This window comes from Marmota marmota, unplaced genomic scaffold (genome assembly GCF_001458135.2).
Source record: "Marmota marmota marmota unplaced genomic scaffold, marMar, whole genome shotgun sequence".
Taxonomy (NCBI): domain Eukaryota; kingdom Metazoa; phylum Chordata; class Mammalia; order Rodentia; family Sciuridae; genus Marmota; species Marmota marmota.
In genome coordinates, this window is record NW_025999982.1 from 1,978,230 (window position 1) to 1,995,993 (window position 17,764).

The window sequence follows — 17,764 nt, forward strand, 5'->3', positions numbered from 1 at the left end:
TGTGAGCCAGGATTATTTTTCACATAGTAACACAGTTTTGTACAAGAGATGTGTTTCCTAAGTCATTGGTGAGTGAATGAGTAATTGAATTGAGTAATGGTAGAGACAAGAAAATATGGGCAGAAATTACACAAGCAGACATTTAGTTTAAATGCAAAGAAAACCTTCCCAATTACCATGGTTGTAAAATCATACGAAATAGGAAACTTGACCATCTCCTTAGAGCTCTCAGGGTTCTTAGCTTTATATGCCTTGGATATGCTTTATGGCAGTCTGGTGAAGTCTGTAGAATCTCAGGAAAGTTTACAGCTGCACAAAGTGAATTACAGAAGATTGCAGAGGAAAGTAATTGTATTGAAGTAGTTATCAAAATGAAAAAACAAACATGAGAGGACAAGATGTAGTGGTGGTTCTAACCTTACTGTTTACTACAAAATAATGACAGATATGCATGACATTTTGAAATCTCTGCAATAACTGGAAAATTACATAAAGTCTGTGAATTCTATTGGCAATGATCACAGTTACTGCAAATATTTGCATAGATCTGTGGCTTACATTTATCACTGAGGGAGGATTACAGGCATGAGCCACTGTGCCTGGTCTTGACTTACCCAATCTTGAGGGCTGTGGAAATAGAATGTAATTTTTCCCATTACATTGGGACCCTGGGATAAGAGCCCTGCATTAGAGCCAGTGATGTCTCAGCCTGGAAAGGAAGCCAGGTCAAGAGAATGGGTTACTCCCTGCCCATGAGCCTCTGACAGTAGGAGGTGCTCGCCAGCTTTACAGTCAGAGACAATCTCCTAGCAGTCTCTTTTCCATCCTAAACCTTTCTCAGGGCTCAGGGAGTGAGCATTATCCACATATCTGTTGTGCTTCCATTTGAACCCCTATGGAAGACCCTTTCATAATCCAAAGTCCCCAAGGATGTGACATTTGGAGAAAAGATTTGGTACGCTCCTATTGGTTCGGAGGCTGAGACAGGAAAATCACAAGTTCAAAGTTATCCTTAGCAACTCAGCAAGACTTTGTCTGTAAATAAAATGTAAAAAAAGGGTCTGAGGATGTGGCTCAGTGCTTAAGTGCTCCTGGCTTCAATCCCCAGTACCAAAAAAAGAAAAAGAAAAAGATCTGGTACTCAGTCACACAGTGACAATGTTCTCCAACTGTTTGAATCAGTGAGCCACAGCCCTCAAGATTGGGTAAGTCAAGGCCAGGCACAGTGGCTCATGCCTGTAATCCCACCAGCTTGGGAGGCTGAGGTAGGAGGATCATGAGTTCAAAGCCAGTCTCAGCAACTCAGTGAAACCCTGTCTCTAAATAAAATACAAAATTGGGCCAGGGATGTGGCTCAGTGGTTGAGCGCCCCTGAGTCCAATCCCTGGTACCCCCCGCCACAAAGTAAAAGAAATAAAACATAAAAAGGGCTGGTGATATGGCTCAGTGGTTAAGCAACCCTAGATTCAATCCCTAGTACAAAAAAAAAAAAAAAGACTGGGTAAGTCAGGGATAGAAAATATGGGTGCAGGTGCTGCCCTCCAATAAAGGGCTATGATAGTCACAAGCAGAGATATTGCGGGCTGAGAGAGGGAGAGGGCACAATCCCAGAGTTATTTTGGGATTTTTCCCAAGGTAGCCCTCAGGACAGTGCCAGAAGCTGCAGGGTCATGCTCCCAGCTGTTGAGGCTTCTACCATTTTAACCAGAGACCACCTTCTTCCATCAGATTGGTTACTTAGGAAACATCCCCTCCCTGAACAATGCAACCTCCTGTTTGGCCTGAAGTAGCTATAGGCTAGAGGTTGCTGTCCCTGCCCCCTTCTTTCTAGATATCCACCAGAAAGATGTAATCCCTGGAAGTACTCTGGCAGGAAAGGTGACTCTGGAGGAAAGATCCAGAGGGAAGGAGAAAGGAAATGAGGGAGGAGTGCTATGTCATATTAAATATTTATTGTTTTCTGCAGACTGACTTTGGAGTGATTCTCAAGCCAGGAGGGGCTGGTTTAGTGTTCAAGTTGCTGAGACCTTAGGCCAAGATGTTACAGAAATTACTTTCAGTCAAACAAAAATCAATGACTTGGAGGCAGTCATCCCTGGTCACCAATTCCAAGAGTTCAGGCTTCACACCATAGAATTCTAGTTAAGTGAACCAGAGGTTGAGGCAGTGAAGTTTTAACCAGGGGAAGAGAGGAGCCTTGGGTGTGTGAGAGGAGGGTGACAAGACTGGAGAAATGATAAAGATCATTATTGAAGCCAAAAGGAAGTGGTTTTGGGAAACCTGAAGACGCTGGGAGATTCGAGGGCTGATCCTGTTGAGGCAGAGTCCTGGCAATGGAGATTGGGTGAGACACTGGCAAAACTATAAGGGGGACCCAGGTGATGCAGGGTACGAGATGGGGTGCAGAAATCCATGGAGAGGACTGGCAGGTCTCAGTGTGGATCTCGGCATATCAGAAATTGGGCTTGTGCTTCTTGAGTTCCACCATAAGGTGGTGAATGTTGATAAGCTCAGCTCTGGCAGGGAGGGCTCGGAGCTGGGGCTGGGATAGCACACGGTGGAAGCGATGATAGAGCTGGATCAGCTGGGTCAGGGCTCCCTGGTCAGAAAAAGTCACAGTGGGGGCTGGGGATATAGCTCAGTTGGTAGAGTACTTGCTTCACATGCATGAGGCCCTGGGTTCAATCCCCAGTACCCAAAAAAAAAAAAAAAAAGAAAAAAGAAAAAGTCACAGAGGAATCAGACTGTGGGGTGGTGCTAATGATTATGATAGGAATCACATTAGGACACATCCAGATCTTTAGGCACAGGTAGTAGTTAAAAACAGAGGTTATTTAAATGATACTGAGCCCAGGGAAAAGAGGGGGAAATAATCAGCAATGGGGGATGGGAGTACGTTACCTGAATGATACTGGTTCCATTTCTGAAGTTGGTGAAACTGCGCATTACATCCTGACTCAGAGACTCCACTGATGATTTCCAGGAACTACCAAAGCCACGAATCAGCTGAGTTACCCGGGCTGATGGCAGGGAAGAAAGAGAGAGTGCAAAGAAAGACCAGGCCAGGAGAAGTTCCACCCCACAAAGTCCTCCCCAGGGCAAGCTGTCCTCATCAACCCCACTTTCCTGGTGTTCTTCCAACCTGACCTCTCCTGCTCTGCTCATTCTTCTTACTCACCTTATCACTGAATGCATCATTAACACATTATTCTCATACCTTCTTCACCTCGAAGTCTCTCAGCCTGTCCACGCTCAATCAGAGCCTCAGCCTCCTTTACAAATGCCACCAGACCTCCAAAAGGAGGAGACAGCAACTCTTCAATGAATTCCTGGAAAGACAGACAGGCAAGCATACACACAGGGTCCAGTGTTCTGGTGTCAGTAGATTTTCCCAGTTCTGGCATCATGACTAAGTTCTTAGACAGCAGAACAAAAACTCTAGAAAGGTCACACATTTTCAGATATTGATGGTCTCATAAGAGTAGGGGAAATCTCCAAGAATTCTCCTCTTTAAAAACAAAAACAAAAAAACTCTAAACTAAATTAAACTTAAGCTGGAAGCAGAACGACAAGGAATTAGTCAAGGCTGGAGTCCAAGTGGGTGGGTAGTTGGGAGAGGCAGGGCCACTAGAAGGCAAACAGCCACGGCTCCTTTAATATCTGGAAACTGAACCTGACACCAACTTCAGGTGGGAAAGCTGGGCCTGGGTGTCTTGTGAGAGCCTCAAAGAGGCCCAATGTAGATCCAGATGGATGCATCTTTGAGCTATTGCAAAAGCAGAGGCAAATCCTTTTCAGAGGAAAATATTCTCAATCCTAACGCAGACCCATATGACTCCCACTGATTAAGGTCAAACAATGAACTTGAAGATCATCACATATATATGGAGGCAAGCTCCCAAAAAAGTCAACAAACACAATAACAGTGGAATTAGACGACCAGGCAGCTGGGGTAGAACTGTCAGGTACATAGCAGTTGGATGTGTTTTTTTGTTTTGTTTTGTTTTGGTACTGGGATTGAACCCAGGGGTGCTTAACCACTGAGCAACATCCCCAGTCCTTTTTATTTTTTATTTTATTTTTTTTGAGACAGGGTCTCACTAATTTGCATAGGGCCTCACTGAGTTGCAGAGGTTGGCTTTGAACTTGCAGATACTCCTGCTTTAGCCTCCTGAGTCACTGGGATTATAGGTCTATGCCAACACACTTGGCTCAGCTGAATATTCAAAAATGAAATGTTTAAATATAAGGATGAAGACATAAAGATGAAAAATTAATAAGAACTTAACTAGGAATTGTCAGACTTGAAAAAGTGGAATTTTTTTTTTAGAAATGAAGAATTAATTTTAAAAATCAACAGGTTAAACAGCAGACCAGCTATAACTGAAGAATGACACACTGATATGGAATTTATAATTGAAGAAATGACTCAGAATGCAGCACAGACAAGGAGCAGGAAATTTTTGAGACAGCAAAACATACAGAAATTTAACTAATGGGCCTAGGCAGTGATAACTGATAGCTATTGACATCACAAGAAGAAAGTCAAGATGACATTACAGGATCCTTGATGGAAGCACATACCAGTACCTCTTAAATATTCTTATTAAAAATCTAACTGAAATCTGATCAAGCCTTTCCATCTAACTACATATTTATGGGAAATACACAGATAGAGGAAGTTTAACCACACCATGAAATTCAATCAGCAAATTCTAGACCATACGTCAGTCTACATGACAAATGACTCAACAACTCAGTTTCCTCCACAAATAAGTTAGGGAGGAGTAGGGGCAAAGATAGAAATCTATAGATTTTAAAAAAGGCATATTTGTGTCTTACAATTGCCCTGATATGAACCATGAATATCATTTATAACTGGTGAAATCTGAATACTACTTTATGCAGACACTTTTTTATTTTTTTGAGGTACAGGGATTGAACCCAGGGCCTCTGCATGAAGTACTTTACCAATAGCTCCATCTCCAATCCTTTTTAAATTTCATTTTGAGAAAGGGTCTTGCTAAGTTGCTGAGGCTGGCCTCAAACTTTTTCTTCTTCCCTCAGCCTCCTGAATAGCTGGATTTACAGTTGTGTGCCACCATACCTGGCACACACCTGTAAGGACATATGTGAGGACATATTCTGATAGTGATGAAGTAGTAATGATATATAAGATTAATTCAAAATAAGTAGGAGTAGAGAAGGAGGATGAGGATTGGATATCAGTACAATAAAACTGCTGGTGAGTTGTTATTGGGTGAAGATCAGTGGAGGTATTTGAGGGTTCATTGTGCTATCCTATAAACACATACATTTGAAGTTTTCCACAATAAAAAGTTAAATTAAAAAAAAAAAAGTGAGGCACTGAGCAACTCAGCGAGACCCTATCTCTAAATAAAACACAAAATAAGGATGGGGATATGGCTCAGTGGTTGAGTGCCCCTGAGTTTAAGCCCCAGTACCTCACGCTAAATAAATAAATAAATAAATAGAAGGGAATTAAAACAGGAGATAAATAAAAAAACAAATTTTAAAAACCTAAAAAAAAAAAAAAACTAGTCATGGTGGAATGCAACTATACAGTCTCAACTACTGGGGAAAATAAACCTAGAAGTTTAAGGCCAGCCTGGGCAACAGAGCAAGACCCTTTTAAGAGAAAGAGGGAGATGGCAGAGCACAGTGGGGCATACCTGTAATCTCAGTGACTTAGGAGGCTGAAGTATGAGAACTGCAAATTCAAGGCCAGCCTCATCAACTCAGTGAGATCCTGTCTCAAAATAAAAAATAAGGGCTTGGGATATGGCTCAGTGCTAGAGCACCTGCCTGGCATGTGTGAGGTCCTGGGTTCAATCTCCAGGGTTTGATCCCCAGCATCACCAAAACAAAAAAATAAAAAATAAAAAGGGTTGGGGATGTAGCTCAGTGGTAGAGGACCCCAGGTTCAATTACCAGTACCAACCAATATTAAATAAATAAATAAAGGGGGGATTGGGTGGTAGTTAGGGCTGCAGCTCAATAGTAAGTATGCCCATGACCCTAGGTTTGATCCCCAGCGCCAAACAACATACCAAACAATAACAACAAGAAAAATCCCAGAGAGCTAAGATATGAACAGATGAAACTATTAGCCCATTTAAAAATACATTACTTGTATCTTTTCCACTCTTCCCTCAAAATATCCATTTATATCCACTGAGGGTTGCCAGGTAACTAATGTGAGACTTAGGGAGACAGACTTCAAGAAAGAATCTTTCTGTAATTAAGCCATCATTATTTACGATGTGATTTTGGACATAGATTAAATAACAAAATTCAACCTATATCATTGCCTAAATGCAATTATTCTCTCTCAACATTATAATAGTATAAGACCCAGGAAGTGGGCTGCAAAGAAAAAATGAGCTAACTTGTGACAAGTCCACAAATCACAAGCCACTTATTTTACAAAGCATGGGAAATCTGAACTAAAACAAGTAATAAGCATAAAATATGTACCAGGTTTTGGAGACTTTGTACTGGGAAAAAATTTAAACATATTATTACATTTTTTAACTGATTATAGGTTGAAATGATATTTTGATTAGAGTGGTTAAAATAAAAGGTTACTAAATTCATTTCACCTTCTTTCTTTCTTTTATTTTTTTTCATGTTTTTATTTTTTGCCATGCTGGGAATCATGAGTTCAAATCCAGCCTCAGCAAAAGTGAGGTGCTAAGCAACTCAGCAAGACCCTTTCACTAAATAAAATACAAAATAGGGCTGGGGATGTGGCTCAGTGGTTGCCCCTGAGTACAATCCCCAGTACTGGATCAAACCCAGAGCTTTGTGCATGCTAGTAGGTACTTTGCCACTGAGCTATATTCCCAGCCCCTAGCTTTTTTTAATATGGCAACTAGAAAATTTTAAGTTACTTGAGGTGGCTGACAATGTGGCATGCATTGTATTTTATTGGACAGTACTTTCTATTTGTCCAGACTTGGATAAACTTTAAGCTTTCTGTTCAGTAAAAGAGAATATTTGGTAGCAGAGGATTGGCCAGAGGGAAACAGGGCACTGGACTTAGGCTTTCCTACAAAGTACCAAACAGATGACAAACAAAAGATAGGGAGCATAGATGGCAGCTGGCTCCCATACCCAGTGCTACAGTGTGGATTGTGTATGTCCCCAAAAGGTCCATGTGTATGTTAAAGGCTTTGTCTCCAGGATGGCACTATTGGGAGGTGGTGAATGTTTAAGAGCTGGGGCCTGGTGGGAGGTCTTTAGGTCATTGGTGACATGCCCTGCAAGGGAATCGTGGGACTCTGGGCTCTTTCTCTCTCTCTCTCTTTCTCTCTCTTTTTTTTGCTTCCTGGCCATGAGGTAGAGTCATGTGCTTCTGCCATGATGAGCCTCACCACGGGCCCCAAATTAACAGGGTTAATCAGTCAGAGACTGGAACCTCCAAAATTGTGAGTCAAAATAAATCTTTTTTTTTTTTTTTAATTTTGGTGTTGGGATTTAACATAGGGTGATCTACCACGGAATCACTTCTTTAGTTTTGAGACAGGGTTCACTAAATTGCTGAGGGTGGCCTTGAATTTATGATCCTCCTTACCCATCTCTCAAATTACTGGGATTATAGGCATGCACCACCATGTCTGGCTCTTAACTTTTTTGGTGATACTAGGGATTAAACCCAGAACCTAGCACTTGCTAGGTAAGCAATCTACTACTGAGCTGCATCCCCAGCCCTTTTTATTTTTATTTTTATTTATTTATTTATTTATTTATTTATTTACTTTTGTGCCAGGGATTGAACCCAGGGATGTTAGCCACTGAGCCAGATCCCCAGCCCTTTTTCTTTTTTATTTAGAGACAGACAGGGTCTTGCTAAGTTGCTAAGGTCCTCACTAAGTTGCTGAGCCTGTCTTTAAACTTGTGGATCCTCCTGCCTCTGCCTCCTGAGCTGCTGGGATTACAGGCATGCACCACCATACTTGGCTTACTTTTTATTTTGAGATAGGGTCTTGCTAAGTGGCTGGGGCTGACCTCAAACCTGTGATCCTCCTGCCGCAGTCTCCCAAAAAGATGGGAAAAAAAAAACTTCTGTCCTCATAAGTTAATTGTTTCATCTTGGTACAGTGATGGAGAGTTGACCAACCTGCCTGGCAAATCCAATGGTATCTCAATGTGAAGGTGAGCTGACATTCCCTCTGATCACAATAACTGTTCCAGTGAGTATAAATGTTTCCTTTCTCATCCAATTACATGCTTATAAAAAAGGGAATTGACTTGGAAGTCTAACCTAGAACTAATCAGAATCCCAGGAAGAGAAAAAAAGGAAAAGATGCAGGAGAACAAGGTTTCAAAAGATATTATGAATTTCTGAATAAATTAAAAAACATAAATTTGGGGCTGGGATTGTGGCTCAGCGGTAGAGCACTCACCTAGCATGCGCAGGGCCCTGGGTTCAATCCTCAGCACCACATAAAAATAAATGAATGGAATAAAGGTATTGTGTCCAACTACAACTAAAAATATAAATATAAAAAAACCCCCCCAAAAAACATAAATTCAAAGATACAAGAAGCCACATCAAGACATACTGTAGTTAAACTTCAGAATACCAAAGAAAAAAGAACTTTCAAAGCAGAGANGACTGGGTAAGTCAGGGATAGAAAATGAATTGGCCTTTGGATTCAGCTCTATCATCATCTCTAAGGTAAATGTTTGTTCAGATTGTTTTCTGGCTCACAGGGACAATGACACCATAATGCTTTTCTAAGGTGAGAGCGCCCTAAAGGCAGAGGACATAGGGTGACTTCAGTGGGACACACAGCACTTGTCAGGAAAGCCACCAGTAAGTGACACTGGTCCAGGAAAGCCTTTCATATCACATGGGAACAGAGAGTTAACATTTCCCGAGGATTTACTCTGTGCCAGAGCTTGTACATTTTGTATCTTATATTCATCATAAATTGCATCTCCATCAAAGAGGTGCTTTTTGTTTCACTTTTTTTATTTTTTTATTTTATTTATTTATTTATTTATTTTTGGAACTGGGGGTCGAACCCAGGGCTTTGCGAATGCAAGGCAGACGCTTTTCCACTGAGCTACATCCCAGCCCTCACTTTTTTTAAAAAATATTTTTTAGTTGTAGATGGACACAATATCTTTATTTATTTATTTCTATGTGGTGCTGAGGATCAAATCCAGTATCTCACACATGCGGGGCAAGTGCTCTACCACTGAGCCCTAGCCCCAGCCCTTTGTTTCACTTTTCAAAAAGTTTGTTACACTGCAATTTTGTTCCCACCTGCCCATGGGTCGCTCTCTAACTCCAGGGCGGCCACCTCTAGCTTGCCGAGCTCCAGTGAAAGAGAAACTGGGTAAGGAGGTCTTTGTACCAAGGCTGGTACAAAGCCTACTGCCCACAAATCGACCAGCGGTAAAGTGCCCAGGAAAAAACTGGCTATGAAAAGCGGCTGGCAAGAGTGCGCCCTCTACTGGAGGGGTGAAGAAACCTCATCGTTACAGGCCTGCTACTGTGGCATTCATTCCGTGAAATCCAACGTTATCAGAAGTCTCCTGAACTTCTGATTCACAAACTCCCTTTCCAGCATCTGGTGGGAGAAATTGCTCAGGACTTCAAAACAGATCTGCGCTTCCACCGTGCAGCTACTGGTGCTTTGCAGGAGGAGAATGAGGCGTATCTGGTTGGCCTTTTTGAAGACACCAGCCTGTGTGCTAAACATGCCAAACACGTAACAATGAAGCCAGAAGACATCAGCTAGCACACCAAGTATGTGGAGAATGTGCTTAAGAATTCACTAGGAAGGGAAACATTCTCCCTGCCACAATTTTTTTTCTCTTCTTCCTGTTATTGGTAGTTCTGAAAATCAGGTATTTTTCCCATGGGGTCAAAAGGTACCTAAGTATATAACTGCAAGTGGAAAAACTGGGAGCAGATATCAGGTCCTGGCCATTTTTCCACTTTCATTTGTGTGTGAATTTTTAATATAAATGTGGGGATTATAATTTTAATATATATGAATTTTTAATATCGATGCAACTCAAAATGTTTCAGAGAACAAGTTTCAGCAATTCAACTTTATAACAATTATAAATAAAACTTTTTTTTTCTGGATAATGCCAGTATTTGGATTTTTTAAAAATATTTTTTAGTTGTAGTTGGACACAATGCCTTTATTTTATTTATTTATTTATTTATTTTATGTGGTGCTGAGGATTGAACCCAGCACCTGGCATGTGCTAGGCAAGCACTCAACCACTGAGCCACAACCCAGCCCCTTGGATTTTTTTAAACAAGTAAATTTCTTATGGACAGCAACTAAATGGTGTTTGTAGCACTTTTATCATACTGTAGCCTTACTATTCATTTGCTATACTTTTCTGAGTTGTCCTACATGTTTTTAATGTAGGACAACTTCTGTGCTGTTAAAATACATTAAAGTATAAAAAATTGCTACATTTATAAAACAAAGCACAGAAATAAAAGCAAAGGCTTGATTTTGCTCCAATATTACATTTCTATCTTTTTTTTTAAAGCTACATTTTAAGAAATTTTTTTCCAGAGGAGATGGAGGCAAACTTCTCCTGAGAAGGACCTGGTCAAGCTTTAGAGTTGGGGCAGGATAAACTTATTCTCCAATACACAGTGTACTTCTTCTAAGTTGTACTTGGTCCTTCTCCAATGAATCCTCTCTGTATTGTATTTAATATTACTAATCTGAATTTATTTATTTATTTATTTATTTATTTATTTATTTATTTATTTATTTTGAGACAGAGAGAGAATTTTTTTAAAATATTTATTTATTTTTTTGTTTGTTTTCGGCGGACACAACATCTTTGTTTGTATGTGGTGCTGAGGATCGAGTCCCGGCGGCACGCATGCCAGGCAAGCGCGCTACCACTTGAGCCACATCCCCAGCCCATACTAGTCTGAATTTAAATTGACCAAGACAATGAACTTTTTTCTTTGCTTTAAAAAAGCTTTTTGAAAAGAAAATAAAAAATCTGCTTGATTTTGACAGCTTTCAGAAAGCAAAGGTAAAGAGTAAAGGTAACTATGGTGTATACCACAATGGTGAGATGAAATGAGATTTGATATTAGTTTCATCAGTACTTGGATTGCATGTGTATTAGTGATGGAATCAGGATTTGAGCATGTGGCTATTTGTTGGAGTTTGCCACCTAATTTAGTCCTCATTCTTCTGGCCAGTAGGATTCCATTTTTGTATTAAGGCCTCTATCCTCCAACATCAAATAGTGCTGAGGTATGTTTGTCAAGTGACTCTGCCATCTCTCAGTAGAAGGTAGGCAATTGACCAAGCTAGGTCAGTCAGAATTTTTTTCCCTTGATTCAAGGTAGAAGCACTGACCCTAGCTACCTAAATGCTGGAACTGTCTTGACTTCTCTCCTTTCTAAAGACTCCTGTTCAGATTTTCCTTCAAATTCTGTGAATGTCCTTCCAATAACTGACTCTTACTAAATCTGTCACTTCTTTACAACTGGCTGCCTCCTCAGCTCCATAACTCTCAACCTGGAGTCATGGAACAAAAGGTGAATGTGGCACAAAAGGTTCAAAACACTGAGTGGCAGTATAGTTTTGGTCTCATTACTTAAAACAAGCAGAACACCTTATAGGGCTGGTGTGTGAATTCAGTGAGACAAAATATATGCTCTAGGAGATCAGGGAGTATGAGTTAGCCTCTGCTGTACCCACAGTGCCTATTGTAGAACAAAGAAAATGTTATCAATAAGTACGCACTGGTTTGTTGAATACTGCTTTTGAAAACACTGTCAACTTTAGTATGTAATAGGAAGAGCTGTGTCCATTATGCCCAGGATGACAAGAATTGATTTCTATTCTCTTTCTCATCAAAAAATTTGTCTTACTCTTGATTTCTCTTTCTTTTCCTTGAATCTTTTTTTAAATATTTTTAGTTGTCAATGGACTTTGTTTATTAATATGCAGTGCTGAGAATTGAACCCAGTGCCTCACATATTCGAGGCAAGTGCTCTACCAACTAAGCCACAACCCCAGCCTTTTCCTTGAATCTTTACATTAAGTCTGACTACTTTATTTTGGAACCCAATTAATTTACCTGTTCTCCATGATGTCTAAAATCCTAAAATCAGAAAAGTCACCCTTCTTGAGTGGAGAGTAGGAAGGTCTACATTTACAGGATTGGAGGGAAGGAGAATATGCCTTCTTTCTTTTTCTTCAGGATACATGTCCCCATTTGATAGCTCTGAAATATGCTAGGGTGGGGATCACATAGCATACAGTGACAGTGCTGTTGAACATCTAGTAAATGTTCCCCAGAGAGCCCAGTTTGGAAACAACTGGGCAATGTGAGAGCATGAAGGTATTTGTATTATTTGTATTATTATTACTACTATTTTGGCACAGGAAATTTAATTAAGGGTCGCTTTATCACTGAGCTACAACCCCAGCCTCTCCTGACTTTTTTTTTTTTTTTTTGAGACATGATCTCACTAAGTTGCTGATGCTGACCTGAGCTTGCGATTTCCTTCTCTCTCAGCCTTCCAAGCCACTGAGATTACAGGTGTGCGCCACTTCACCCAGCAGAAAATGATATTTCTTTAAAGGACAGAAATCCCTGAACAGCACTGGGGGTCGTTATAGCCCAAAGAACAACTCCAAGTCCCTCTTATGTGACACTAGGGACATAGGTGTCAGATACAGACACCAATTCCAGGGATTAGCAGAGGGAAAAAGGATACTGACCAGCTCAGTCCCTAGAGTGACCCCAGATGCTCCTGGTCTGAGATCAGTGTTTGTTCTCAGCAAAAGAAATGGGTGAGAAGTTTTAGAGGTACTTATGTTCCCCACAATTTTCAAGTTTCAGCTGGGGATCACAGGATCCTTATAATCACAGAACAGAGGATTTAAGCCTGAAAGGAAAGCCTCTAGCTGCACAGAGGGCTCAGTGTTGGAGGGAACCAAAAATAGCTTCATCCCCTGGTCCATGCTGACCCCTAGAGGTCAGTATGGGTATTGCGGCTCTCTTCTTTGCTGTCCCCATCTTCTCAGTTCTGGATCAACTTTTCCTAAGAGACTAGTGGGTCAGAGGTTTCCTATGAATCCCGGGGGAGAATTAAATGTCCCCGAAAACCACATGCTTCATTTTCACTTGAATGCCCACCGGATTCCAGAATCACAAGTTTCCTAAACAGTCCTGTAGCCCCTCCGTCCACACTCCAGCATTGCCCCTCTGGTTTGCAGAAACCCACGCTTATGGATTAAGTCTGAATATTTGGGGTTGGAGATGGGCAGGGAAAGGAAAGACCAACCTATGAAGAACCACAGTGTCTGCCTGAACAGTCCTCCCCCTATCAGAGCATTAGTTGAAGACTGTTTTCTTTCTGCTAGTTTTAGGATTGAACCCAGGGCCTGATACACACTAAGCAAGCTCTCTACAACTGAGCTACCCCCTCCAGTCCCATTGGATGAGTTTCGATGAAGTCACCTATCTAAGCAATCTTCTCCAGGGGCTATCCAGGGACCCCTTCTTTGGCAACTCGCCTTCTTTGTCAAAGCAGCCTAATCTCCTCCCATTCCAAATCCCAAACCCTTGATTTTTCTCCTGTCCTCTCCGTACTGAGGATGGAGTCATATACCAGAACATCTGGATTCCCAAGACTGAAACCTAGAAGGGAGTGGCGGAGGTGGACGAGGCAGGACAAGAGAGGGGGAGGAGCAGCGGATTTCTGGAACCGGCGTCTAGGGAGAGCACACCACCAGACACCTCAGAAAACCTGCCGGCCAGTCACACTGGGTAAACCTGAAACTACGTCAAGGTAACAGGCAAAGCCGAGGTATGGCGGGCGAGGTCAGTTAAGGACACAATTCTGGCGCCGCCCTCAGCGCGTTCAGACCAATCAGGAGTCCCCATCAGACTATCCCCTCTTTCTCCACCCCACCCTTTGTCCTTCTCGGGTGCTTCTGGGCTTGAAGATTCTCAAAGAGGCAAGGCAGAAGCTCTGAGATAGTTTCCAAAATCAACCAGAGGCAGCTCTCGGATAGGGTGGAATCCTAAAAATGCAGGAGCAGAGAAGTGGACTCCAGTGCCCCCTGCCCCGCCCCCTCTCCCCGGCAATTGGCAATTCGAACCCACTGGCCGGGATCTGCCACTGCCCACAGCTGATGCGCCACTCAGCCAAGACACCGGCTCCTTGGAGAGCGAGGCCTGCATCCGAGGACCCTAAGGAAGGACCAACAGGGACTTGAGGAGGGAATGATTTCGGGCAGAGAGAACAGAGAAAACGTCCCCAAATTACCATTTTTTTCTGGGCAGCATATGTTCCCTTAGGCTTAAAGGCGCTCATGTGTCTCTAGTCGATCAAATGAGGTGTAAGCCGGAGCGCAGGAGGCTCCGAGTCAACATAGAAATGAGGATATGAATAAATTGAGAACCTGGTCTATTCCTGGCCCAAAGGTGTAGATGTGGGTATGGGTGCAGGTGCTGCCCTCCAATAAAGGGCTATGATAGTCACAAGCAGAGATATTGCGGGCTGAGAGAGGGAGAGGGCACAATCCCAGAGTTATTTTGGGATTTTTCCCAAGGTAGCCCTCAGGACAGTGCCAGAAGCTGCAGGGTCATGCTCCCAGCTGTTGAGGCTTCTACCATTTTAACCAGAGACCACCTTCTTCCATCAGATTGGTTACTTAGGAAACATCCCCTCCCTGAACAATGCAACCTCCTGTTTGGCCTGAAGTAGCTATAGGCTAGAGGTTGCTGTCCCTGCCCCCTTCTTTCTAGATATCCACCAGAAAGATGTAATCCCTGGAAGTACTCTGGCAGGAAAGGTGACTCTGGAGGAAAGATCCAGAGGGAAGGAGAAAGGAAATGAGGGAGGAGTGCTATGTCATATTAAATATTTATTGTTTTCTGCAGACTGACTTTGGAGTGATTCTCAAGCCAGGAGGGGCTGGTTTAGTGTTCAAGTTGCTGAGACCTTAGGCCAAGATGTTACAGAAATTACTTTCAGTCAAACAAAAATCAATGACTTGGAGGCAGTCATCCCTGGTCACCAATTCCAAGAGTTCAGGCTTCACACCATAGAATTCTAGTTAAGTGAACCAGAGGTTGAGGCAGTGAAGTTTTAACCAGGGGAAGAGAGGAGCCTTGGGTGTGTGAGAGGAGGGTGACAAGACTGGAGAAATGATAAAGATCATTATTGAAGCCAAAAGGAAGTGGTTTTGGGAAACCTGAAGACGCTGGGAGATTCGAGGGCTGATCCTGTTGAGGCAGAGTCCTGGCAATGGAGATTGGGTGAGACACTGGCAAAACTATAAGGGGGACCCAGGTGATGCAGGGTACGAGATGGGGTGCAGAAATCCATGGAGAGGACTGGCAGGTCTCAGTGTGGATCTCGGCATATCAGAAATTGGGCTTGTGCTTCTTGAGTTCCACCATAAGGTGGTGAATGTTGATAAGCTCAGCTCTGGCAGGGAGGGCTCGGAGCTGGGGCTGGGATAGCACACGGTGGAAGCGATGATAGAGCTGGATCAGCTGGGTCAGGGCTCCCTGGTCAGAAAAAGTCACAGTGGGGGCTGGGGATATAGCTCAGTTGGTAGAGTACTTGCTTCACATGCATGAGGCCCTGGGTTCAATCCCCAGTACCCAAAAAAAAAAAAAAAAAAAAAAAAAAAGAAAAAAAAAGAAAGGGTGATAATTATTTGCTTAATAAGGAAAGACAAAAGTTGTATGCTGAAGTTTCTAAGATCTATGGTTAAAAACCTTTATTAAAGATATTTCAAAGAAGGAGGAAAGAAATTTTTGCTAGTCTTCTTGTTACATCCCAAACTGCAAAAAAGCTATGGCCACAGTGCACAGAAACTGTTAAGAGAGAAAAAAATATTAAATTATAGAGTTCAGAACTATCCATGGTTTTCGGTGTCCACCGGTGGTCTTGGAACATCCTCTGCAGATAATGGGAACCCATTGTACTTTCATCTCATGTTGCATTCTGATGTCCTCTCATACAAAACTCAGTTTTTACACAATTTTCAAAAACATGATATCAAGTTGATCATTTTGTGACACTGATCATTGTTGGGGAGCCCTCTCAAAAGCTAATCCCCTTCCCATTCCGTTTATTTCTGTCTCACTTTCTCTCAACTTGCTGTTACTTTAGGCTTCACAATGAGAAAATGCTTCATCAGATGAGTTTGGCAATTATATTTTGTTGCAGGTTATGTGAGTATTTGAGTTAAAAGCAAGTAAGTAAATGAATAAATAACTGGATTTTGCTTTCTCTGAGAGGAATTCCAATGGGTTACAAAATAATCTTCTCCTCACCATAATTATACAAAATATATGCAGAATCACATATGGACCTAGTATAGATTTACTTTTATAAAGCTCAAATTAATTTTTATATTTTTAGATGCTCTTTAAGATGCATTTATTAATAAAATTTATTCATCTGGAATATTTAGAGCTCTTGGAAAATAGATGTGGAAGTTTCCTTCCTTCTTATGTTCATAACTACAATCAGAAATGTGTGAAGTTTCCAAGTCCCTGTACCTACCAGTACTAGGAAATACTATTTGAAAACATTTTGAAAATTTTACAGAGAACAAATATAGCTTATAGTGGTTTTAATTTGTCTATCTGCATCCTGACAGTGTTGAACTCTCTGATATATGCCTATTGGCTATTTATTTCTTCTTCTGTGCACTTCCATTTCAAGTTTTAATAATTTTTAATTGGGAGTCCATATTTTACTTGTTGATTTATAATAATTCTTGATCCATAAATAGGCTTTATGTCTTCCAGTTTTTTCAAATATATTTTCTTATTTTATTATTTTTTTTAATTTTGATTTTTTTTTCTTTTGGGTTTCTTCTTAAGGTAGTTAGGTGGAAGGAAGCCTTTTCCATTCCAATAGCTCTTAAATATTTATCTATATTTGCACCTAGAAGTTTTGGTTTATATCTTGAAAGTTTGGTCAATATGAAATGATCTTTGAGATCTGATTTGTGGTAAAATCTAACCCTGTTTCCATAAATAGTTAAGCCATTTTTCTAACACTGTTGAACAATCTATCCACATTCTGCCTTTTGGTATCATTGAAACAATAGTTTTTGTTGACTAATAAATCCATCTTTTCTCAGTGATATTATTTTTATCTTTAGATTATTTTAATTTTTGTTTCCATCTAATTGGAAATATCTAGTTATAAAACCAAATACTACATATTGTCATAAAATATAAGTAGTATTTTTGTGTCTTAAACCTTCTGTTTCTGCTGAAGATGAACTCCTCCAACTCCTTGATCAATTTTTAAATAATCTGCCATTCTTTCTTCCCGAAACAAACCATTTATTTCAAAGCACATATAATTCAGAATACATCATCTACTGCTCTACTTCCTATGATATAATCAGTAAATATCATCAAGTTACTCTTCAGTTAGTGAAGACTTTAGCACCTTGAGTATTTATCTTTCTCTCTGCCACTATAGAGCCCAACCTTCTTGATTATTTCGATACTTTCATAAACCATGCTCATATACTCTGGAATTTTCAATTTTGACCTTTAATATCAAGTGTTCCATTCCAACTCAGCCACATACTTCCATAGTTGTAGACTGGACTTTGTCATAACATAAAAATACATGCATATATGTCTATCTAGATATAGTTAATCATAGTGTTATATATTTATATATATTTATATATAGTGTTGTATATATATATATATATATATATATATATATATA

At 40.9% G+C, this 17,764-nt stretch overlaps 1 protein-coding gene across 3 annotated transcripts in view; it reads right to left on the bottom strand.

Annotated features, from left to right (window-relative positions):
- Window positions 1-1,937: 1,937 nt before the first annotated feature.
- Vps52 (VPS52 subunit of GARP complex) overlaps window positions 1,938-17,764 on the bottom strand; it is a 26,704-nt gene continuing 10,877 nt past the window's right edge. For all 3 annotated transcript variants that reach the window (XM_015487532.2, XM_048805105.1, XM_048805104.1), the window contains 3 exons: window positions 3,218-3,329; window positions 2,902-3,020; window positions 1,938-2,599 (listed from right to left, as the gene is read on the bottom strand). In XM_015487532.2, the coding sequence (XP_015343018.1) occupies window positions 2,453-2,599; window positions 2,902-3,020; window positions 3,218-3,329 (378 nt within the window). In that variant the 3' untranslated portion in view covers window positions 1,938-2,452. The remainder of the gene's footprint in view (window positions 2,600-2,901; window positions 3,021-3,217; window positions 3,330-17,764) is intronic.